Source organism: Stegostoma tigrinum, chromosome X, assembly GCF_030684315.1.
Source record: "Stegostoma tigrinum isolate sSteTig4 chromosome X, sSteTig4.hap1, whole genome shotgun sequence".
Taxonomy (NCBI): Eukaryota; Metazoa; Chordata; class Chondrichthyes; order Orectolobiformes; family Stegostomatidae; genus Stegostoma; species Stegostoma tigrinum.
Window position 1 is genome coordinate 8,740,738 of NC_081404.1, and position 25,307 is coordinate 8,766,044.

At 43.7% G+C, this 25,307-nt stretch overlaps 2 protein-coding genes across 12 annotated transcripts in view; one reads left to right on the forward strand and one right to left on the reverse strand.

Moving 5' to 3' along the window:
• LOC125448189 (serine/threonine-protein kinase OSR1-like) overlaps positions 1-25,307 on the forward strand; it is a 170,432-nt gene that overhangs the window by 76,436 nt on the left and 68,689 nt on the right. The window lies entirely within an intron of this gene.
• Positions 1-25,307, reverse strand: part of LOC125448190 (LIM domain and actin-binding protein 1-like) — a 126,081-nt gene that overhangs the window by 30,150 nt on the left and 70,624 nt on the right. For 5 of the 7 annotated variants that reach the window (XM_048523295.2, XM_059643313.1, XM_059643314.1 and 2 more), the window contains one exon: positions 3,854-3,977. In XM_048523295.2, the coding sequence (XP_048379252.2) occupies positions 3,854-3,977 (124 nt within the window). The remainder of the gene's footprint in view (positions 1-3,853; positions 3,978-25,307) is intronic. The other 2 variants (XM_059643312.1, XM_059643315.1) reach the window with 1 other exon arrangement.

Here is a 25,307-nt window from a genome sequence, read left to right on the forward strand (position 1 = left end):
GCAGCGGTGTCGATGGCATTCGCTGGCCCAGAAGCGGCAGTGGAGGTGACGTCATCCGTAGATGCTCCAGAAGTGGCCACATGGCCAATGGTGGCCGGCACATCAAGGGGAAGGTCCTGGATAGGGTTGGGTATTTGAGGGGGATGGAGGAAGCCAGTTTTGGGCGGCAGGCACCAGTAAGTTTACTGTACTTACAGTTTTTAACGTCCAATAAGGCCGAGTAGAATTGAGAGTTCAGATTGTGGATCCTACGAAGAATAAAAAACAGGAGGGGTCTGGGAGAAGGAGGCTCTGAGCTAGGGTAGGCTTGATTGTAGTGCCTGGAGATGCCGGCGCATCGCTGCGAGCATGTGTTTCAGGAGTCGCAGGGAGAAATATTTTTGAAGGATCTGTGTTCTGAATGGAGAGTCGTGTTTGGGACAAAATTGAGAAGGCCTAAATGTGGACTGTCATCCATTGGGAATGATCCAGTTCCGTAGGTAGGTACTATGAAAGGTAACGTGGCTTACGTTTTGCTGCTTTCTGTTAAGCCAAACAGATAAACAAACTCCTCTGCACTATACAATGAGCTTTTATTTTTAAATTATCAAGTGCCTTCTGAATATCTGAGCGAAGTACATCCATTGGTTTCCCCTGTATTCAGAGCACGTGGTAGATCAAAGGAACTCCCACAGTAGTGAAACAGGAATTGCCTTTCACAGAGCCATACTGACTCTACCCAATTACCTTGAACTTGTCCAAGTACCTGCTGGAAGGTCTTTAATAATAGTTGATATTAAGCTAACTGGTCTGTAGCTGCCAGTTTCTGCAACTCTCCCTTTTTGAATATGAGTTTCATTTGCTATGGTCCAATCTCATGGGACCTTCTTTGAATTGAAGAAAGAGTTGTGGAATGTTAAAACCAACGCATCAACAATCACACTAGCTCCACTTCTTTTAACACCCTAGGATGAGGTCTGACATTTGCTAGTTTTAATAATTTGCTTAATACCACTTTCTGGTCATTTTACTGAGTTCCTTCCACGCTTCCATTTCCCAATTTAATCTCTACTTCTAGGATATTGCTTACAACATCTACAGTGAAGATGATGCAAACTATCTGGGGAATCACTCTGCCATTCTCCTTATTGTCCATTAGGAAGTCCCTAGACTTACTTCCCATACGACCAATATTCACTCTGTTAACTATTTTCTTTACATGGTTAAATATACCTGTTTTTGTATTTCTGGATAACTTTCTCGCACACAATAATGAATTAATATTCATTAATATCTGGCTATTCTTTGCTTTTTTTTTAAAAAGCATTTGTGGGATGTGGGCGTCACTGCCCAGGCCAGCATTTCTTGCCCATCCCTAGTTGCCCTTGAGAAGGTGGTGGTGAGCTGCGTTTTTGAACTGCTACAGTCCTGCTGTGGGGTTGACCCACAACGCTGTTTAGGGAGGGAACTCCAGGATTTTGACCCAATATTCTGTCAAAAACTCTGATCTGCCACCTGCCTTTGCACAGGTGCTTTTTAAAAGTTGGATATTATCTTTTATCTTTCTAGTTAACCACAGGTGGATTATCCTTGAAATTTCCATACATCCCTAAAAGTTTCTATTGAATTAATAGTGAAGGGAAAATGGCATTGAGGTACATAATCAGCCATGATCTAGAATGACAGAACAAACTTGAAAGGGTTAAAAGATACTTTTAAAAATCAACCTACCTAGTGATGTTATTACATACATCTGGAGCAGGTGTGATTTGAACCCAGGTATCCTAGCTCAGAGCAAGGGACACTACCAGTACATCACAAGCACTTGCCCAAAGGGGCTGAATGGTCTGCTCACTAAATTGGCTCCAGCTCTTTTTAATTACCTCATAGGAGGCAGTGGAAGAAATATAGTTCATACATGGGATAAGTCAAACGATTAATTGAGATCAAACATGGAACCCAATACCAATTTTTGCTCCTCTACCCAACAAGAGCAATCCTACACATTAAACACACATCTCAACAATGTCTACTGCAACCATAAGTCTACAAAAATGACACAGTTCACTGATAAATGAGATGGATATAACGCAACCACAAGGCAAGATACCAGACTTCAAAAAGCAAAAGGCAACACAGCCAGGAAATCCTCAGGCTGGAATAAAGCAGAATTAAACACTTAAAGCATTCATATTTACATGTTTTTCAGGGGTAGGGAGAGAAAAGAACAGAAAACTAGCCAGATACCATGTGATTCATAAGCAATGATGCATTCAGGAAAGCCAAAAGACAGGAGGAATAAAACCCAGCTCATGTCCGCTCCCATTTCAGAGATTTTGAAAATATGCAAGAAGCTTATAGAACAATTACAAAACAATTACTCAAAGCACTATATAGTTGCAAACTTAGCAAATTCGAAAGAAACATTTCTGGTGAGTTGCTGATGGCAATCTTGGGAAGCTATCCTTAAAAAAGATATACCACTATTAAACTGCTGTTGAGGACTAAGACAAAAGGGAGTTGGGTAGCGGAATATTCAGTATAAGTAATTCATGTTGTGAAAAGATACTGAGCCAGTGATTTACTTCAGGAATTGCCAATGGAAGATTAACAAAGCTGCCTCAGTTACACTTAAGTAACCATTCCCAAAAAATGGGTATCATATCCAACAGGGATTAACCCAACTCAACCTTATACTGCGCAGATAAGAACTTGACTGAAATCCAGCACACGTACATTCATCTATTTCAAGTCTCAGAAACCACAGAAAGCTTATTTCCCAAAAGATCATCCTCATTAGCGAACAATAAGTGCTGATTTTTCACTCAGTTCAGCAGATTTCATTGTCAGAGACAATGCCAGATTTTTCCAACATTGCAATAGCATGTGATGTGATCAATTTGGAGACTGATCGGAGGAAATCTTGTGAACAGCAAGAAATTAGATAGTTGGCAACCTTGGGCTATGCAGTTATCCTGTAAACAACTAGGGACCACTGCATTCTAGAAAGCAAAAAGGAATCAATGGTTACTCTAAACAATTGTCCATTCCACAGAAAAAAAAAACTGACATCCCCCTTCAAACGATTTCACTTATGGTGACAGCTGAATATAAATGTTCTGTGATTATAAACAATGGGAAGTCAGTTCTAAAGCACACAAGCCATTAAAACCCATTAGAATATTAAGCATCCCCACTAATGATTCTAACTCAAAAAAAAGGAGACCGACCCTGGGGGCATTAAGGAGGATTTCCCCCAAACATCAATTTTCATATGGCAAATCTTATTTGTCAATAAGGCAAAACAAATCATGGCAATCGCTGCAACAACACATTTGACTGACTTTGGAATGATCACTGAATATCAAAATGGCACTCATGTCACTCAAGACAGCAAGTTTTAGTCCAACATCAGTATAAAACGTGCAACAGCTGATTATGTGGCCAAGAGGCTGAAATGCTTCAGGCTCCTGTAGAAGTGACACGCAATGTAATCAGGACATTTATCGCATCAGTAAGGCACCGGGTATTACGGAGCCACTTCATTCCCTGTACTATAAATACAAAACACAGCAGTTTTCAGAATGAAGCATGCACAATCAGCATTCTTTAAAATACATATGGTGCTAACTTTTTTTCCATTGTCCAAAGCTAATGACTCAAATGTCAATGCTCATTTTACCAAATGGGAAGCAATGACATCACCTTTTTAAAAATTGCTGTGCTCATGCTACTAATATCGCCTCCAGAATGTAAAAAGATACCCGTCCAAACTCCAACTACATTTTCCATATCATTTCATGAAAGGCAAGACATAACTATAATCGCCTCCCACCACATTCCTATAATTTAAAAAAAACAAACAAATTCTTACCAAAACCACTCGAGTTTCCCTCCCTTGCTTTTCTCTCTAGGTCTTCGATCAAACAGCTGCCTTCTGCAGTCTTGTCTAACCACTTTCTGGAAACATCAGACTTGAGATGATCTCTGGTAGCCTGCTTGAGAGAACAAAAACATCCAGTATGTTCAACCCTGTGCATTTATCTTTGATTTGGGTGGGGGTGGGGGTGGGGGTGGGGGCAACATCATGATGGCATCCTCTCATTCACTCTTCATATCTCATTGAAAGTGAAACACAGCACATGATTTGACTATCAATTACAACTGAAAGCAATCAACTTGCTCATGACATTATCTTTGGTTGAAGAAAGCATATCACTTATTTAAATCAAATCTTCTGTCTATTGCGATTAGTATATTGCCTGACTGAAAGACACCACCAGACTTAATTAGCACTTAATCTCTCCATGAACAAAAAGAAACTCAGACAATTAACTTAATGTTTTGAGGCCCGTCTGCTCAGGTTCAGACCCAAATGATTTCATTGCAGCCTTAATAAACCTACCCTCACTAATGAGGGTACTGTAAAGTACTGCCATCTGGATTAGTGGAGTTCAAAATCCTTGCAGTATTTTCGGATGAAACTGACCCCCATCTGCAGCGTTCACTGGGCCCCTTTAATCCCATTTCCAGATGGTCAAAAAAAATGTGACTGGTACCTATGCTCATTTGCAACTCCATATGCCACTAGTAATTGCTTCTGGCATAATATAGGTAATTCAATCATTTGAGGATATCTTTCACTGGTGTATACATTTCAGTGACAAAGACTTCAACAGATCAACGTGTTACCCAACTCTCAGTTCATTTGACATCTGCCAACTTTAGCGGCTTCAGTATTGTGCAGACAGAAGGATTTGCTCCAGCTGCTCTAATTGCAAACATAAAAACACTCTGCATATCAAAAGGTCGATGTGAGCGCGTCTGTAGCATTTTCTCATTTGTTTTATAGTTTTTAAAAAATCCTTCTGCCTCTTGCTTTTGGGGAGGCTGGGAGAAAAGAAAAGAAAAGCTATCATATACAGTCACAGGGATGTACAGCATGGAAACAGACCCTTCCGTTCAACTCGTCTATGCCGACCAGATATCCTGGATGAATCTAGTCCCATTCGCCAGTATTTGGCCCAAAACCCTTTAAACCTTTCCTATTCATATATCCATCCAGATGCCTTTTAAGTGTTCTATTTGTACCAGCCCCCCACCACTTCCTCCAGCAGATTATTCCATAATCACACCGCCCTCTGTGTGATAGAGTCACCCCTTAGGTCCCTTTTAGATCTTTCCCCTCTCCCCTTAAACCTATGCCCTCCAGTCTTGGACTCCCCCCAGCCCTGGGGAAAAGACCTTGCCTATTCACCCTATCTGTGCTCCTCATGATTTTATAACCCTCTATAAAAGGTCACTGCTCAGCCTTTAACACTCCAGGGGAAAGAGTCCCAGCCTCTCCCTCTAGCTCAAACCCTCCAACCCTGGCAACATCCTTGTAAATCTTTTCTGAACCCTTTCAAGGTTCACACCATCCTTCCTATAGCAGGGAGACCTGAATTGCATGCAGTACTCCAGTGTCCCATGCAGCCCCAACATGACCGCCCAACTCCTATACTGAATGCACTGACCAAAGGCAAACATACCATACCAAGTCTGCTTTCAAGGAACTATGTCTCTTTGCTCAGCAACACTCCATTAAATGTTTAAGTCCATAGCACAGTTTCACACAGCAAGTAGAATCAGAGAAATGGCACAGGAGCCAATTTGATCCTTCATGCATGTCCCCAACCCTTTGGTAGAGCTATCCAATTAATACCACCCAAGAAGTCCAAATTGGCACACAAGCCCGAGTAGGCATCACAGCCAAGCTTGATTCTGTCTCAAACATGTGCACTTTCTAGCAGGGTCACAGGATAAGGATCAGGTGTTTGATATTGCAGGGACTTAAAAGACGACCTCAGGTGACTGAACCAGAGACCCTTCGAGCGAGATTGGTATATTTCACAGGCTGTATGTGACAGAATAGGTCAATTAGATCACGTTTCAACTGACAAGTTTATTTTCTAGTATGTCAAAGCTATTTAACATGATTTATTGAGATATCCTTTCCTATTCAAATGTAACATGTAAATTTGAATCTTTAAAACTACCTTCTCATTTATAAAACTCATATCACTTCATTAGCGTTGTTGCATCTGATGAAAAGCTGTCTCTCGCTCTCGCAAATGCTGCTTGACCTGCCTAATCTAAAGCCAAGGTCTTTTTACGTAATTCAAGGGGAACCAAAATTTCACACCACTATTTCATCACAACCAAAATACTGTGGAGGGAACAAAAATACTGCTGGAAATATTGATCGAGCAAACAGACAAGTTGTGGTTTCTGATGTGAAACCCTTCATGAGAACTACCAAAAACAAGCAGAGTTCACAAAAGGAACAGGAAGAAGATATGGTGTTACAAAGTTTGAATTCAAAACAGGAGGTGTGCTGAACTATTATTCGGAGTATCACGAACAAGTCAACCAGGTTCCTGAAGCTTTTTTAAAAAAATTGTTACTTGAATAAGTTGCTGTAATAAGCTAGTAAAGATTTGTAATAGAAGACCTAAAATGTGCAAACATATACAACTATCCTTCTCTAAAAATACAGACACACACTTCTTCCGAGCTTGGGAAAAATATGAAGCTCTGCAGAGAATGTTTTCTTTAAAGCACTTTGACCAAATATCAGTTATGATGTAAACTGAGATTATGTATCATTTACCGCAAGTTTGGAATTATGATTGAAGTCAGTAACCTGGGGGTTTTCAGTGTGTCTCAAGTTATTAACTTAGATACTTCTTCAGCCATGGTGATTTCTCTTTAAACAGTTGAGGGGTCTGGCTTTAGAATGGATGAGTTTTGCGCACCAAAGATTTTTTTGTTTGACGACGCAGTAAGGTAAATAACAAGGCCTCAAGGTTTGTTAGTGTGCTCTGGAACTGGTTTCTGTTAAAAGCTGAAGGGAAACAGCTGAATTCTGGAAAGAAACTTTGTTTCAATTTGGAGCAGGGCCTAAGACGACCTTGGATGAGGAAGGCTGTATAAATCAGTACTTCTGAGAAGGATATACATTGAACTAGGTTACTTCAGAGTGAAGAGTTAGCGTTAGTCCCAGAGCAGAAATACTGGCATAAAACGCTGAAGAGGTTACTTAAAGCTGAGCACAGTTAAGCTCAGGTTTATCACAGCTATCTTCAGCACCAATCCAGAAGTTTTACATCACAAGTGACATAAACTTACTGAGGTGTTAGATACAGGAACTATGATGAGAGTATTTTAACAAGTTGTTTTGGGTTTGTATCGTTGTGCGCTTTGAGTACTGTATAAAAGCACTTTTTTTTTCTTTTCATTAATATAAAGGAAAGTGTTAGGCTTACTAGGATGACAGATTTATTGCAAGTTTAAAAGATCTTTGAATTTGGATTACAAGTAGGTGGTTTGATTTTTTTTCTATTTTGTTTTCTGTTCTTAATAAACTTCTGTTTTATTGTTAAATGTGCAAATGCTGCAGAATTTGCTTTATATTTCAGCCAGAGACCATGTTGTTAAAACCAAATATGATCTATCAAGCCAGGTTTCAACGTGGGATTTGACTTGACTTGTAATAACATGAACTGGGATCATAACAATAAAATTCAGAAATAAGTATTAATCAAATTGTCCAAAAAAAAAAATGCTGGTGTGCAAAGTTCCTTAGCACTTAAGTTGTTGGCACTGGGTTGTCTTCCTGGATCAGTTACAGCTAGTCACAATAGGTAAACTGCAAGTTCGTTGGTTGGTGATAATCAGAATAGTCAAATTAGTGGCTATTTTCAGATTGAAGGTAAATAGTGGGAATATCTGCAGGCTATAAAGTAAAAGACCAAAATTGGTTTCTTAAAAAAAAAATTATTTAAGAACCAAATAACTTTTTTTTTTAAAAACGAGGATGCCAGGTCAGGTGATGTGTTGTATCTGCTAGATGTGGGAGCTGATGGACCCCATTATGGATCAGAGTGACCACATCTGTAGAAGTGTTGGTTGCTAGAGGAACTCTGCTTCAGAGTTGATGAGCAGTTATCTGACTCTCTCATTTCCGCAATGTAACTTGTGTCCTGTGCCAGTAAAAAATGTCTTCAGTTTATACAACTGTAGGGGATGTCAAATTCCAATACTTGTTTTTCTTCATATGCAAAGACAGTACTGAACTACTTTAGAAGCTGTGAATATAGATAAAAGCTATTTTATGAATAAAGTATATTTTTGCAAAAAAGAAAGCTGGAGTGTGAACTTCTGACACTAAGCCATATCAGGGAGGGAGTGTGTTACCTGGATGCTGTGTTTTAGACAGCAGTCTCACCCTTTAGATTAACCACCTCAAATTCAGTCAGCAGTCAGGGACAGGAGGGTGTGTCTATGAGCAAGGCAGGCAGTGCTCCAGAAGCCTCAGCCCGAGTTTCTCAAACTTGTTACACATTCTTCCTCCTTGTATAGATGACTGGGGACTGTAGGAAGGATGAACAAATTGACAACAGCACCACAGTACAGGGAACTATTCAAGAGGGAGAAGAAAAGAGAAATGCAGTTGTAATCAGGGATTAGCATAGTCACTGTTCTCTGAGACTCGAGTTAAGAGCTTTGAAGGTTGTGTTGCCCAGGTTCAGGATCGCTCATCTGGGCTGCAGAGTAACTTGGAACAGGAGGGGAAGATCCAATTGTTGTGGTCTGTGCAGGCACAAAGATGAAAGAGGTAAATGCAGGGCTCAAAGACTGGTGTGGGAGAAACAGATTTTAACTTCATAGGACATTTGCATTAGTACTGGGGAAGGAGGGTTGTTCTGATGGGATGGCCTCCAACCGGATCATGCTGGGACCAGAGTCCTGGCAAATGGCATATCTAGGGCTTTACAGGGAGAGGGCGAGAGATCGTGCGCAAGGGCAAGCGTGAGACAGAGCGGTGCGTGCGTGGGCGGGGGTGAGCATGAGCATGTTTGGTGGGGGGGGGGGGGGGGGGTGAGAAGAGAAAGAGGTTCAACGGCATGGACATTTGTGGCGAAAAAAGAAGTTATGGGGGTAGGGGTGTTGCTCAGCAGAGGTTAAAAAGTTTCCAGAACAAGAAATAGGCCACAGAAGAGAGTACGGAAAGAGGGTCTGAAATCTAACTTCAGGCACAGCAGATAAAGAGGGCAGTTATGGGGTCGGGGTGGGGGGGCAAACCAGTGCAGGACTAAGAACGTTGTACTTAAAAATGCACACAGTATATGAAACAAAGTAAATAAGCTTGAAATGCAGATTGAAACTGGCAGGTACAATGTGTGGGTGAGGCAGATGATGTTGCGAAGGAATCAGCACTGGGAACTACATGGCCAAGGATATATGTTTTAATCAAAAGGACAGGCCGATGAACAGGGTGGGGGTTGTTGCCTGGTTTGTAAGAAATGAAACTAAAATTGATAGCAAAAAGTGATGTAGAATCCGAGTGGGTCAAGTTGAGGAACCACAAAAGGAGAAGACGACCATGATGGGAGTCATATACAGGCAGCCCAGCAGTCGCCAGGACGTGGGACAGAAATTAAATCAGGAGATGTAAGAAAAGCACTATTACAATAATCATGAGGGACTCCAATATGCAGCTGGACTAGGAAAATCAGGCTGGTAGCAGATCAAGAAAAGGAATTTGTGTAATGTCTATGAAATGGCATTTTGGAGCAGCTTGTGGTAGAGCACAGTAGGGAACAGGCAGTGCTGAATTGGATGATGTGCAATGGAGGCAGACTTGATTTGGGGGCTTAAAAAGTAAAAATGAGTTCCTAAGGGGCAGTGATCATAATATGATAAAATTCACCCTGCAATTTGAGGGAGATGCTGAAATCACATATAATGGTATTACAATTGAGGAAAGGTAACTAAAAAGACATAAGGGAAGAACTGGCCAGAGTTGAGTGAGAAAGGAAAGCCTAGCAGAAAAGACGGTGGAGCAGCAATAGCAGGTGTTTTTTTTTCCCCGTGGGGGGGGGGGGGGGGGGGGGAGAGCGGAAAAAAGAGGGGGAGGTGTAATTCACGAAGCACAATAGGAACTCATCCCACGCAAAAGAAATATGCTAAAGGAAGGATGAGGCAACGACGTCTGACAAAGGAAGTCAGTGGCAACATAAAAGATATTTAAAAAAGCACATAATGTGATCAAGATTAGTAGGAAGATTTAAGAACCAGAGGGCAACTAAAAAAAAGCAATGGGGGGGGGAAGATGATGAAATACAAGAGTAAGCTAGCTAGTAATATTAAAAGTTGACTGCAAGAGCTTCCCCCCCCCCCCCCCCCCCCCCCCCCCCCCCACCAAAGATATCTGAAAGGTATGACACTGGACCGCTGGAAAATGAGGCTGGGGAAGGAGTAATGGGGAACAAAGAAACGTCAGAGAATCCATATAGATACTTGGCATCAGTTTTCACAGTAGAAGACACCAGTAGCATACCAGAACTTCAACAGAGTCAAATAGCAGAGGTGAGTTCAGTGGCCATCACTGAAAAGGTGCTGAGGAAGCTGAATTAATCACTTGCACCAGATGGACTACATCCCAGGTCTGAAGGCGATTGTTAGAGGAAATTGTGGAGGCAACGGTGGACATCTATCAGGAGTCAGGGAAGATCCCAGAGGACTGGAAAATAGCAAAAGTAACATCCCTCTTTAAGAAGGAAAGCAGAAGACAGTAAACTATAGGCTGGTTAGACTGACCTGGGTTGACAGTAAGATTAAAGAATGAGACTGCAGAGTACGTCAAAATAGGGCAGAGTTAGCATAGCTTTGTCAAGGGGAAAGTCATGCCAGACAAATCTGTTAGAATTCTTTGAGGTCGTAAAAAGCATGTTACACAAAAGGAGAGCCAGTGGATGTAATCTATTTGGATTTCCAAAAGGCCTTTGACAAGGTGCCTCACAGGAGGCTCCAAGATAAGAGTCCATGGTGTTAGGGGGAAGGTACTGGCATAGATAGGGGTTTGGCAAAAGGCAAATAACAGGGATAAAGCAGTCTTCTTCACGATGGCAGCTTGTGGTTAGAGGAGTTTCGCAGGGATCAGTGTTGGGACCATGGGTATTCATGTTACACATTAACGATCTGGACAAAGCAACTGAGGGCATTGTTAACAAAGTGTGGAGCTGGATGAACACAGCAGAACAAGCAGCATCTTAGGAGCACAAAAGCTGACGTTTCGAAACGTCAGCTTTTGTGCTCCTAAGATGCTGCTTGACCTGCTGCGTTGATCCAGCTCCACACTTTGTTATCTTGAATTCTCCAGCATCTGCAGTTCCCATTATCTCCGAGGGCATTGTTGCTAAGTTTACAGATGACACAAAGGTAGTGAGATGTTATTGGGATAACATCCCATGGATTTCTATACTTCTATAAATTAAATGACCTTTATCTGCCTACAGGATAATAAAATGTGAGGCTGGATGAACACAGCAGGCCAAGCAGCATCTCAGGAGCACAAAAGCTGACGTTTCGGGTCTAGACCCTTCAGAGAGGGGGATGGGGTGAGGGTTCTGGAATAAATAGGGAGAGAGGGGGAGGCGGACCAAAGATGGAGAGAAAAGAAGATAGGTGGAGAGAGTATAGGTGGGGAGGTAGGGAGGGGATAGGTCAGTCCAGGGAAGACGGACAGGTCAAGGAGGTGGGATGAGTTTAGTAGGTAGATGGGGGTGCGGCTTGGGGTGGGAGGAAGGGATGGGTGGGAGGAAGAACAGGTTAGGGAGGCAGAGACAGGTTGGACTGGTTTTGGGATGCAGTGGGTGGAGGGGAAGAGCTGGGCTGGTTGTGTGGTGCAGTGGGGGGGGGGGGGGGGGGGGGCGGCGGCGAACTGGGCTGGTTTAGGGATGCAGTTGGGGAAGGGAAGATTTTGAAGCTGGTGAAGTCCACATTGATACCATTAGGCTGCAGGGTTCCCAGGCGGAATATGAGTTGCTGTTCCTGCAACCTTCGGGTGGCATCATTGTGGCACTGCAGGAGGCCCATGATGGACATGTCGTCTGAGGAACGGAAGGGGGAGTGGAAATGGTTTGCGACTGGGATGTGCAGTTGTTTGTTGCGAACTGAGCTGAGGTGTTCTGCAAAGTGGTCTCCAAGCCTCCGCTTGGTTTCCCCAATGTAGAGGAAGCCACACTGGGTACAGTGGATGCAGTATACCACATTGGCAGATGTGCAGGTGAACCTCTGCTTAATGTGGAAAGTCATCTTGGGGCCTGGGATAGGGGTGAGGGAGGAGGTGTGGGGGCAAGTGTAGCATTTCCTGCGGTTGCAGGGGAAGGTGCCGGGTGTGGTGGGGTTGGAGGGCAGTGTGGAGCGAACAAAGGGAGTCACAGAGAGAGTGGTCTCTCCGGAAAACAGACAGGGGAGGGGATGGAAAAATGTCTTGGGTGGTGGGGTCAGATTGTAGATGGCGGAAGTGTCGGAGGATGACGCGTTGTATCCGGAGGTTGGTGGGGTGGTGTGTGAGAACGAGTGGGATCCTCTTGGGGCGGTCGTGACAGGGGCGGGGGTGTGAGGGATGTGTTGTGGGAAATACGGGAGACGCGGTCAAGGGCGTTCTCGATCACTGTGGGGGTAAGTTGCGGTCCTTGAAGAACTTGGACATCTGGGATGTCTCTTTATCTGCCTACACATAGGTATGCAGGCACTGCCCTAAAGCTTCCTGCCCAACTAGGAATTTGGTGTAAGACTCTGTCACTCCTTATCTTCCCACACATCGGTATGCAGACACTGCCTTAAGCTTCCTGACTGAATAGAATTAGAGTTAAACTGTCTCAAATAAGGTTAAGTGAGGAACATTTGTAAAGGTGTGAAACTTCTGAAGTATGTAATTTCTGTCACTGACAAAGGGGCCAGGGCACTCACTTTGTTCCAGCCAGACACATCGGCAACTTGAAATTACAATGTCTCGTTAACAACTTGAAAGCGCCTCCTGCCATTAGCAGCCACTTCATGAACGATCGATACTATATCCTGGTCTTTTATGTTCCTGATGTAATAATTGTTTTGTATCCTGTCTTTGTCTGTTGTAGTAATTGTTTCATGTATCATGTCATTGTGAAATGTGAAATTGCTTTATGTATTAGGCTGCAGCTGTACAAAACTCTGGTGCGGCCACACTTGGAGTACTGCGTATAGTTCTGGTCACTGCATTATAAGGAGGATGTGGAAGCTTTGGAAAGGGTGCAGAGGAGATTTACTAGGATGTTGCCTGGTATGGAGGGAAGGTCTTACGAGGAAAGGCTGAGGGACTGGAGGCTGTTTTCGTTAGAGAGAAGGTGGTTGAGAGGTGACTTAATTGAGACACATAAAATAATCAGAGGGTTAGATAGGGTGGATAGGGAGAGCCTTTTTCCTAGGATGGTGACGGCAAGCACGAGAGGGCATAGCTTTAAATTGAAGGGTGAAAGATATGGGACAGATGTCAGAGGTAGGTTCTTTACTCAGAGAGTAGTAAGGGAATGGAACGCTTTGCCTGCAACGGTAGTAGATTCGCCAACTTTAAGTACATTTAATTCGTCATTGGACAAGCATGTGGACGTACATGGAATAGTGTAGGTTAGATGGGCTTGAGATCGGTATGACAGGTCGGCACAACATCGAGTGCCGAAGGGCCTGTACTATGCTGTAATGTTCTATGTACATAGTAAAGTATAAAAAGCAGGGACTGTCCACTGCTCAGGGAGAATTACTTACGAGACTCTTGCACTCTGTGCCGGGTTAAGTACAGTGATTCTCCACAGCTTGTACTTGCTTGGTAATAAAAAGGATTTGTGTTTTTCTAAACGGGTCAGTGAGGGTCTCCGAAAACGAACCTGACAGTAGGTTGGGACACAGGTAGTGTTGAGGAAGCATGGTGCCTGCAGAATGACTTGGACATGCTAGGCAAGCTTGCACTGAAATTCCTCCTGGCAGGTGGAATACAATGTGGGAAAGTATGAGGTTATCCATTTTGTTATTAAGCACAGAGACATACGCTATTTTCTAAATGGGGAAAGGCTTTGGAAATCTGAAGCATAAAGGGATTTGGGAGTCCTAGTTCAGGATTCTCCACCAGTTAACATGCAAGTTCAGCTGACAGTTAGGAAGGCAAAGGCAATGTTAGCATTCATTTCAACAAGGTTAGAATACAAGAGTAGAGATGTACTTCTGAGGTTGTAGAAGGCTCTGGTCAGACTGCATTTGGAATATTGAGAGCACTTTTGGGCTCTGTATCCAAGGACGGACATGCTGGTCTCAGAGGGGGTCCAAAGGAGGTTTACAAGAATGATCCTAGGGATGAAGGGCTTGTCACGAGCAGTAGTTCAGGACTCTGGGTCTGTACTCAGTTTAGACAGATTTGGGGGGGGGGGGGGGGGGGGCGGCGGCGTGATGGAGGGGTTGAAGTTGAAGTTGAAGTTGAAGTCTTACAGGATACCGGAGCGGCCTCAAAAATCGAGTGGACATGAACAATTTCCACTAGAAGAGATGAGGGACCCAGGGGCACAGCCTTAGGGAGAAGGGACAATCCTTTAATCTGAGTTGCCAAGTCATTGAGTGTATTTAACAGAGAGATAGGTTCTTGATTCGTAAGGGGATTAAGGGTTACAGGGAGAAAGTAGGAGAATGGGGTTGAGAAACATATCAGCCACAATTGAATGGTGCAGCAGATTCAATTTGGTAAATGGCCTAATTCTATTCCCACATCTTATGGTCCTTTAGGACCCACGACTTCTCACGATTAAGATTTTCAACTCAAACTTTGAGAGGTTTGGGGAGGTTGGGGGGGGGGGGGGGGGGGGGGAAAGAGGTTGGGGGGGGGGGGGGAAGCAGGTGTGGGGGTGAACAATTGTTGCTCCAGGAAACTTGTTTGTGTTCAAATTCAAGAGCTTCAATACACCTACAAAGTAAGTTGTGTGTTCTCTCTCCAAAAAATTGTCGGTTCAATGATTTCAGTTGAGGCAGCTTATGTTCTTTGCAAGTGCAACACTTATCCCTGCTGCAGAGCAAGAGAAAGATAAGGAGCAAAAATGTTCTTTCCTAAAAAGATCAAAATATATAGATATACACAAGGTAAGTTTCAGTCAGAGTCTAAACTTAATATAACAACATCTCCATAACAAAAAAGGGAAAAACAAAACAGGAAAATAAAAGAGAACGATCAGTAAAGTATGCATTTGGAATGTTTAGTTTTGGGCAGCAAGTTGGCACAGTGGTGAGCATAGCTGCCTCACAGCACCAAGGACCTAGGTTTGATTTCAGCCTTGGGTGCCTGTGGAGGTGACATTCTCCCGGTGTCTATGTGGGTTTCCTCACTCAGTCCAAAGATGTGCCAGTTAGGTGGACAGGCCATGCTAAATTTCCCTGTAGTGTAAAGCAATGTTCAGCTCGAGTGGATTAGCTATGGGAAATACACAGTTACGGAGAAAGGGTAGGATGCTATTTGGATAGTTGGTGCAGACCCCATGAGCCAAATAGAATCCACACAATGTGGAAAGAGGCTATGATTCTATTCAGAGAACAGGATGATAAAATACCAGAAGTGGTGAGGATAAACAGAGTTAATGTTTCAGGTTGACGGGTTTATCATTATAACAATGACCAAAGGTCTGAAATGCCAACTGTTTGTGTCTCTGCGGATGCCAGTGATCTGGTAAGGATTGAGCATTTTCAATTTTTCTTATTTCAGGATACAATGTCCATTGGTTTTGTTTGGTTGGATGTTTGGATAAAGAGGGGTGTTGCAATGTTGAGAGCAATGTGAAAAGTATTGAAGATGGGACAAAAGAAAGTACACCTTGGAATGTTAAGAGGTTATGATGAGCAGTGCAAGCAAGATCAAAGAGGGCAAAAAGCATGTTGTTGTTGGGGGGGGGGGGGGAGGCGGCAGGGGATGTGTGGATGACAGCGCAACAGATGGTCACACACACACACACACACACACACGTTTACTTTGCACTTAGTAGCAAGCACTCTTTCTCCCATTCACAGCTTAAATTTACACTTTCTAAAAAAAAAACATCTTATTTACTTTCTCCACTATTAAGCCCTATGTCTTTTCCACTGGGCCTCCATACCACCTGTCTTCTTGCCTCCATCTCTGTGAAAGGTATGAAAAAATAACCTATTTTCCATCAACTTTCCGTTCTAAAGAGTCATACCAGACTCAAATTAATTAACTCTTTCTCTCTCCACAGATGCTGAGTTTCTCCGGCGTTGTGTTTGTTTCAGATTTGCAGCATTTTATCTTTATTTAGTTGATCATCTTTGTAAAATAAATACTTCTTCTGGTGTCTTGTGACTGTGGAGTAGTGGAAGCAAAACTATGTTGCACTCCTCCAACCACCAATAGAGGACATAACACAGCATCTCCCACATCTTGGCAATTACCTTTCTCAAAAAGTAACCAGAAAGAAGACAAAGCAGCCTTTCCAAAATTTGTGCAACCATCTGACATCGACACATTCATCTCTAATCCCGTTGTCAACATTGCCTTTTCCTCAGGCAGTGGGACTTGGACCAGCCAAAAAAGGTACCTCAGGTGCTGGAGAATTCAGTGGTTTCTCCACAGTACATACAAAATCAAGTAGGATAATAGATAGACAAGCTCCATCCTCACCAATGCAAAATTCCTTCAGGATCACAAACATGATCATGCAAAATCAGCTCTGCAGATTTGGACACTGCATTCATAAGCCAAATTAGTTGCAAAGCAGGTCATTTTTTCACAATTTAGAAGTCCCACTTGATACAGTACAGAAGAGGCCTCACTGTAGAGGAAGCAAATTAACAAACGCATGGGAGGATCTTGCCGAACAAGCTATCATGTCAGAGATAATGGGGACTGCAGATGCTGGAGATTCCAAGATAATAAAATGTGAGGCTGGATGAACACAGCAGGCCAAGCAGCATCTCAGGAGCACAAAAGCTGACGTTTCGGGCCTAGACCCTTCATCAGAGAGGGGGATGGGGAGAGGGAACTGGAATAAATAGGGAGAGAGGGGGAGGCGGACCGAGGATGGAGAGTAAAGAAGATAGGTGGAGAGAGTATAGGTGGGGAGGTAGGGAGGGGATAGGTCAGTCCAGGGAAGACGGACAGGTCAAGGAGGTGGGATGAGGTTAGTAGGTGGCGGGGGGGGGTGCGGCTTGGGGTGGGAGGAAGGGATGGGTGAGAGGAAGAACCGGTTAGGGAGGCAGAGACAGGTTGGACTGGTTTTGGGATGCAGTGGGTGGGGGGAAAGAGCTGGGCTGGTTGTGTGGTGCAGTGGGGGGAGGGGACGAACTGGGCTGGTTGAGGGATGCAGTAGGGGAAGGGGAGATTTTGAAACTGGTGAAGTCCACATTGATACCATATGGCTGCAGGGTTCCCAGGCGGAATATGAGTTGCTGTTCCTGCAACCTTCGGGTGGCATCATTGTGGCAGTGCAGGAGGCCCATGATGGACATGTCATCAAGAGAATGGGAGGGGGAGTGGAAATGGTTTGCGACTGGGAGGTGCAGTTGTTTGTTGCGAACTGAGCGGAGGTGTTCTGCAAAGCGGTCCCCAAGCCTCCGCTTGGTTTCCCCAATGTAGAGGAAGCCGCACCGGGTACAGTGGATGCAGTATACCACATTGGCAGATGTGCAGGTGAACCTCTGCTTGATGTGGAATGTCATCTTGGGGCCTGGGATGGGGGTGAGGGAGGAGGTGTGGGGACAAGTGTAGCATTTCCTGCGGTTGCAGGGGAAGGTGCCGGGTGTGGTGGGGTTGGAGGGCAGTGTGGAGCGAACAAGGGAGTCACAGAGAGAGTGGTCTCTCCGGAAAGCAGACAGGGGAGGGGATGGAAAAATGTCTTGGGTGGTGGGGTCGGATTGTAAATGGCGGAAGTGTCGGAGGATAATGCGTTGTATCCGGAGGTTGGTAGGGTGGTGTGTGAGAACGAGGGGGATCCTCTTGGGGCGGTTGTTTTTTTTTCTTGCGACATCACATCTAACAAGCCACAAGCTAATTGGAAACTGACTGCTAAAGCGCTGCTGTGGAGCAGTGCAAAATCACAGAAAAATAGAAAACTGGAGCAGGACGACATCATTTGGCCCTCTGAGAATCTGCCATTTAATATGGTCACAGCTGTTTGTCCAATTCAGGAGCCTATTCCTGCCCTTCTCTATATTCTTAGATTCCTTTAGCCTCAAGTGATACATCCAACTACTTCTGGAAATCATACTATGTTTGGCCTCAAGTGTTTTGTGATAGTGAATTCAATGGGCTCATCAGTCTCTGGGTGAAGAAATATTTCATCTCAGTCCTAATCAGTTTACCCCGTATCCTTAGATTGTGACCACTGGTTCGGGACATCAGAATGACAGAGCCCAGAACATGTCTCAAGAACATCCAGGTCCTCAGGGCAACACTTGTCTACTCTGCCCAAAGACCTGTAGCTCCAAGGTTGGACAACTCAGCAGTCAAAGGTCATGCAAAATTATTAAGCATGGCAGATATCATCCTCATTTTGAGGAAATGAGGAAGAAAACAATTGGACAGGCGCCCCAGTTATTAACTAGGACCAAGGATATCACAAAGTCTAATGCCATCCCACTTGCTCTGTACACATACCATCTATCGGAAGTCATTCCTGCCCAGTCAGGACTGAGAACCCTGGCTGATCTAACCTCACTACTTGCTGTTGTCATCCTGTGGAGATCAAAAAGAAAACAAGAAGACGTGAACTTGAAGCCTCTGGTCTGACTATCATAGAAGGCACATTTACCAAACAAGCTTTTTAAAAAGTTGCTTATGCCTTGAGTAATAAACAGTTTGGGGTGTCAGATCAGGATAGTTGGTTCTCAGCTGCTGAATGGGTATTTTTGGCAGTTTGCATAAAGCCTTCTTTTTATAAAGAGATTAAGAATGCCACTTTCATTTATTGCAGGATAAGGCATTAAATCATTACACGGATTAGGCAAGGAGTAAAACCAGGGTATTGAATTTCCCCCAACACGTCTAGGTGACCTTCATAATCAGACAGGTACCACTTACAAGGAAGAACACATGACAGTCATGCTGTCATCAAGTGAAGTAACACATTATGTTGTTGCAGAATTTTAGTACCCGTCAGAAAAGGTCATGAATTTCTGGAGTACATCCAGGACAGTTTCCTACAGTTATTTCCTGGATGCAACAAGGGCCAGGCAATATTGGAATTAATGAGTTGTGAGCTGGATTTAGTTAATAAGCTAATTGTGTGTGAACTTTTAAAAAAAAAAATCAGATAGTGATCATAAGTTCAATTTAGTGTTTAAAAGCAAAAAGCATGAATCAGTTACTAGAACTTTAAATGGAGGTAAGCCTGACTTAATGAGTTCAGACAGAGACCGTCCACAGTAAACTGGGAAAAATCTGCTAAATGGGCAAGACACATGAAAACAACGGAGGATGTCTTAGAGAAACATTCAATGCAATACAGAATAGTTTATACCCAACAGGCAAAAGCTCCACTTCACAGGGGTGGAAAAAAAAGTCATACATAACATTTGGGGGTGAGGGGGTGGGAAAGAGAAGCAGCAGCTCAGATACTGCAAAATGTGAAAAAACGATACAAAAGGCCAAAAGGGTAACAAAGCTGATAAAGCACTACCGAAAAAGATTATGAAAGGAAATTTGCAAAGAACATCAAAAATCAGTATGAGGAAACTTCATAGTTACTAAGGAGAAGAAGTGGGTGGTTAGAAGCAGTGCTGGCCCACGAGGGAATGAAAAAGTGGAGATCATCAAATGGCTGTGGGAAAAAAATGGCGATCACGTTGAATAATTCCTTTACTTATTGTTTACAGTAGAAAAGGAGAATAGCTTACCAGAAGTTTCGGGGAAAAGAGTGGATCGGGGATAGGGATTAATGCAAGTGAAACACTGATAACAAGGAAATTATTGGAACGAAAAGGATGGACAAATTCTCAGGACATGATGGCTTTCAGAGAGCGCTAAAGGAAGTAGGAGAGCACACTGCAGACACACTAACTATAATCTTTCAGAGTTCCTTAGGTCCAGGGGTGTCCCTCTGGATTGGAGGAAGTCAGAATGACACGTAATTTAAGACTGAAAAGAGGAAAACCAAAGGATGACAATCTAGTTAGTTAACATCTGTGGTAGGGTTAGAGTCTTCAAATCAAGGATGGGTAACTAAACACAAAATTTTCAATTAATCAGAGAGAACCCACATGAATTTATGACAGGTAGGTTGTGCCTGACAAAAAAAAAATTCACTGAATTCAGTGAAAAAGTTACTAAGGTGACAGATGCTGTTGATATCAAACACCTTCTGGAAACTCAATGTTCCACAAAAGGTAGAAACACTCAAATGAGAGGAAATTACTTACAATTGTTGGGAAATTAGTTGCATAGTGGGTGACAGAAAGTAGGGATAATGGGTAAATATGCAAATTGGCAGGATATGACCATGGCATCCCACAAGGAACATGTGAGGATCCCAATTATTTGTATTTTTATTCACCATCCTGATCAGCAGTCCCTCGTAGTCATCCTGAGAGCAAAAGATAGACCAGGATAAGTCCATAGGTGACTGTACAGGCTGATGCAACTTACATGGATTCAACCACCTTTTACCTAAGTGCGGCAATGAGAAGGGGGTGGGTGGGGCACTTGTGTGACAGTGCATGCCTTTTCACCTGTCTTTCACCTCCCCACCCACCTAAGGTGAGGCTTAAGGTGCTCAATACTTTCCTGGATGCTCCTCCTCTGCTTTGGGTCAGTGATTCCCAGGTGTCAATGGGAATACCACACTTTGTCCGAGAGACCTTGAGGGCATCCCTGAAACACTTCCTTTGTCTACCAGGGTGTCACCCTATCGTTTCTGACCTAGACTAGACCACCTGCTAGGCGAGTCTCGTGTCAGATGCAGATGACGTGACCAGTCCATCAAGCACAGCGAGTGCTTAGATGTTGAAAATGTTGGCACGTCCATCTTCCCAGCAGATTCACAGGATCTTGTACAGGCAGCATTGGTGATACTGTTCCAGTGCCTGGGAGGTGCTCCCTGTAGAGACAGCCATATAGCAGAGGGAAAACCACAGCTCTGTATACCATGAGCTTGGTGTCAGATTTGCTGTCCTCAAAAGCCCTTTTTCTCAGGTGGCCCAAGTCTGTGCTAGCACACTAGATGAAGGTGCTGAATATCATCGATATGTACTTTGGTCAACAAGACACTCAAGGTATTGACCACTTTCAATGTTCCCCAAGGCCTCCCCATGGACTTTGATGATCGGGGATTTGCTCTTCAATGCCAGGACAGGTCGGTGGAGGACGTCTGTCTTGCGGATGTTCAAAGTGAGACCCATGCTCTCATACGCCTCTGTAAAAACAAGGCACTGACAATAGTCTGGAGTTTGCTGAGTTTGAATGTTTGCAAGCATCATCTGTCTCCTGCAGCTCAACGACACTGGTTGGGGTGACTTTGGTTTTGGCTGGAAAGCAGTGGGGGTTGAATAATTTCCCACTGGCTCTATGTTAGCTCCACTCCAGCAGGAAGTCTGTTGGCAGTGAGGTGAAACACAACAGCAAGGCAGATTGAGAAGTGTTGGGGGGATGACACTGGTCTGAACAGGGAATGGGTCAGTGGTAGAGACATTTGTCATTACCATGACTTCCACATTGTCGTGGAGCAGGTGAAGGATGGTGACAAACTTCACAGTGCAACCAAAGTGGAGAGGGAGACTCCATAATGCTTCCTGATTGACAGCGTCAAAGGCCTTTGGAAGGTCAAAGGTGGCCATGTACAGGGGTAGGTTCTTTCCTCCGCATTTCTCATGTAGCCATCACACAGTGAAAATCATGTCCATTGTGCCCCTCCATGGCCAGAAGCCACACTGCAATTCTAGGAGTTCCTCAGCCACAGGGTAGGCTGAGGAGAACCTTGGCAAATGACGCTTCCAACTGTCAACAGCGGGAAGATGCCCTTAAAGTTACCACAGTCAGACTTGTTCCCTTTTGTGAAAATGCTCACAGCTGTAGCATTTTGAAGCTCTCCTAGGATGCTTTCCTCTTTCCACATAAGGCAGACAAGCATGTGTAGCTGCAGCAGGAGCTTTTTGCCTCAGCACTTCAATGCCTCGAGGTGTAAGTGTCTGCTCCAAAAGCCTTGTTGTTCCTGAGCTGGTTGATGGCCTTCTGTGCTTAGTGAGGGGCTGGCATGTTGCTAAGCTTGTGAAATGTAGCATATTGTGGAATGCTGTCAAGGATGCCCAAATCAACAAGAGCCCTGGTTGAGGAGGGCTCTGAAGTGCTCCCACCAGGTTGTTAGATGGGTTCTTTATCTTCGATTAGAGTTACTTTGGCCTGTATGTGGTCTTGACAGCATAGAAGAAACCCTGCACATCATGGCTGTCAACCATTTGTTGGGTCTCCAATGCTTTCTCTGCCCACCACCTGTTCTTTACATCACAGGTTCATTGTTGGACCTTTGCCTTCAGTTACCTGTAGGTCTGCCTTTTCTCTTCCAAGTGCAGTTGCTGTTTTACACTCAAATGCCATGTGCTTCTGGTTTCAGTTCTAGGATCTCCTGGTCATACTCATCAAACCAGTCTTAGTGTTTCTTGGTTCAGTAACTGAATGAGTTTTGCAGGTATTAATGATTGTGGCCTTGAGGAAAGACCAGAGGCTATTGGAATCCTGCGACACAGTATCACCAAGGGTCACGAGTTTTGAGAGAAGAGCTGGTTGCGTGAGGGTCTCTTTTTCTGGATCCGAGTACCATAACGTTGAGCTTTTTGCAGCACTGCTTTTGTTGTCTCCACTGCAGCAGGGCTACATTTACGTTGATCCTAGCTTGGATCTGGTGATGGTCCATCCAATTATGGCAGATGGAGTTCAATGTAAGCAAGTGAGAAGCTATCCATTTTGGATCAAACAAAAAAAGTAGATCAGCGTACTTTCTAGATGGTGTGAAGTTAAATACAATGGATGGCCAAACAGATCTGGGGGTTCAGGTGTATAGGTTTTTAAAAGCATCATAAACAAGTGCAGAAAGTAATCAAGGCAGCTAACAGAATGCTGGCCTTTCTGTTTAAATTATACAAAAACATTTGTGCTGCAGCTCTTAAAAACCCTGGTTAAGCCCCACTTGGGAGTACTGAGAGCAAATCTGGGCACCATATCTTAGGAAGGATACAGTGGCCTTGGAGGGAGTACAACACAGGTTTACAAGAATGATATGTGGATTCCAGAGCTTGTACGAATTAGACCGGTTTTCTCTAGAATTTAGGTGGTTATGGAGTGATCCGATCAAAGTCTTCAAGCTATTAACAGGAAAAGACAGGGTAGATTAAAGGCAAACTACTTCCACTGGTCAGGATTCTAAAATCGGGACACAGTCTGAGAATGAGGGCCAGACCGTTCAGGAGAGATGTGTTAGGAAGCACTTCTACAAATGAATGGGTGGGAGATATTTGAAAGTCTCTTCCACAAATGGCAGTGGGTGCTAGATCAGTCGTTAATTTTGAGAGATATATTTTTGTTAAGCAAAAGGTACATAAGTTTATGCAAAGACAGGTGTATGGAGTTAGGCCGCAGATCAGCCATGATCTCACTGAATGGTATAACAGGCTCAACGGGTTGAGTAGCCTAGTCCTGTTACTATGCTCTTAAAAGATAAGAGTTACAAACCCAGTTCAACTGAAAGGTTTGGAAAGGTTGCTGTTGCCCTACCCAGAGGAACAAAGTTACATTTAAAAAATGATGAGAGAGTGAGTAGAAAGAGGGAGAAAGGAATAAACATGCAAAGGCAAATCATGTGTTTAGGATGAATGAATTGAAAGAGCCCAGTTTCATCATATGACAGCACTTCTCATGTGAATGATTTGACTTGTTAAAAACCTGTCTCCTTTCAGTATCTTTCAATGTGGTCCACCAGATGGATCAGTTGGAGTTTTACACTCTTTCACAGCTACAGTTTCAAAGTCAGAGATTAGTTTTGCTTGCCTTCTCTTAAGTAACATATTATTCCCATAGATCCAGGGACATGCAGATGGACTTGCTTAACAGGCTAGCATGTGAAACAGCTTGGCAAAGCAGTCCAAACTAAGTCTCAAAGCAAAGGAGGAGGAGAGGATAAGTGATCAAGCAATAAACACTTTTATTTAAGAGCAGTTATTCTTGTTGAAAATGTCTGCGCTGAGCTACAAAATAACTTTCCCTGCAGTGACTGCACAGGGCAATCAAATTTGTATTTATGTAACACGTTAGATCTCAGGACACCCTAAAAGTACATATAACTTATTGAATACATTTAAGTGTAGTCACTGGTCATATAGTGAGAAATGCACCAACCAATTTGGGCAAAGCAAGGTACCACAAATTTACATTGGGTAGACACTTGTCTACCCTCTGATGAGCAGCTCCCTTCTGAACTTGTGGACCCACAAGAAAACAGAACAGCTGTTCAGTGCTTTTTCTTTGCCGACTTGGGCACGTGTCCTCTCCTTTGTGCAATATGATAAATTGATGTTGTTATCCTCCAATCCCCAATACAAATGGTTCTCCGATCAGTCAGCTCAAAAGACCAGGATCTTGCAGGGAGGTCTGATACCCACGCTCATCTCAGGTTTAAGAGGGATATGAGCCAAATGCAGGCAAAAGGGACTAGTTCAGTTTAGGAAACCTAGCCAGAATAGACAAGTTGGATACCTCTATGAATAACTCTTCTCTCACCAAATAATGATGCCATGGCTGTTAGTAACTCCATGTGGTTCCGAGACAGAAGAGGCTCCTGACACTGTCCGCCTTTGTTTTCACCACCAACCCGAAGAGTAATTGCTGCTCATTCCTAATTGCCTTCTTGATCAGCGTGTCTTTCTCAGGCATGTCAGAGGGAGACTTTTAAGAGTCAGCCCCATGGCAGTGGGTCTGGAGTCATGTAGTCCAGACGGAGTAAGATTAAAAAAAAATCAATGATGAAGAACATGACCAAACTAAGTGGGTTGTTGCTATAAATCACCGATGACTTTCAGAGTCAGTGTATTCCTTTGTTTGTAGGGAATGGGTCTCCGGCTATGAATATATGGGAAGGCTGTTATTAAACTGGAAAGGGGCAGAAAAGATGTACAAGGATGTTACTGAGACCAGAAGATTTGATTATAAGGAGAGGCTGAATGGGTTGGGGTTGTTTTCTCTAGAGCATAGGAGACTGGGAGGTGACATTATAGAGGTTTATAAAATCACGAGGGGCATGGATAAGGTGAACAGCCAAGCCTTTTCCCCAGGGTAGGGGAATAGAGGGCATAGGTTTAAGGTGAAAGGAGAAAGATTTAATAGAGAGATCGGAGGAGTAACTTTTTCCACATAGGAGGGTGGTGCATGTATGGAACGAGTTGCCAGAGGAGGTAGTATAGGTATGTACAATTACGACATTTAAAAGACATTTTAA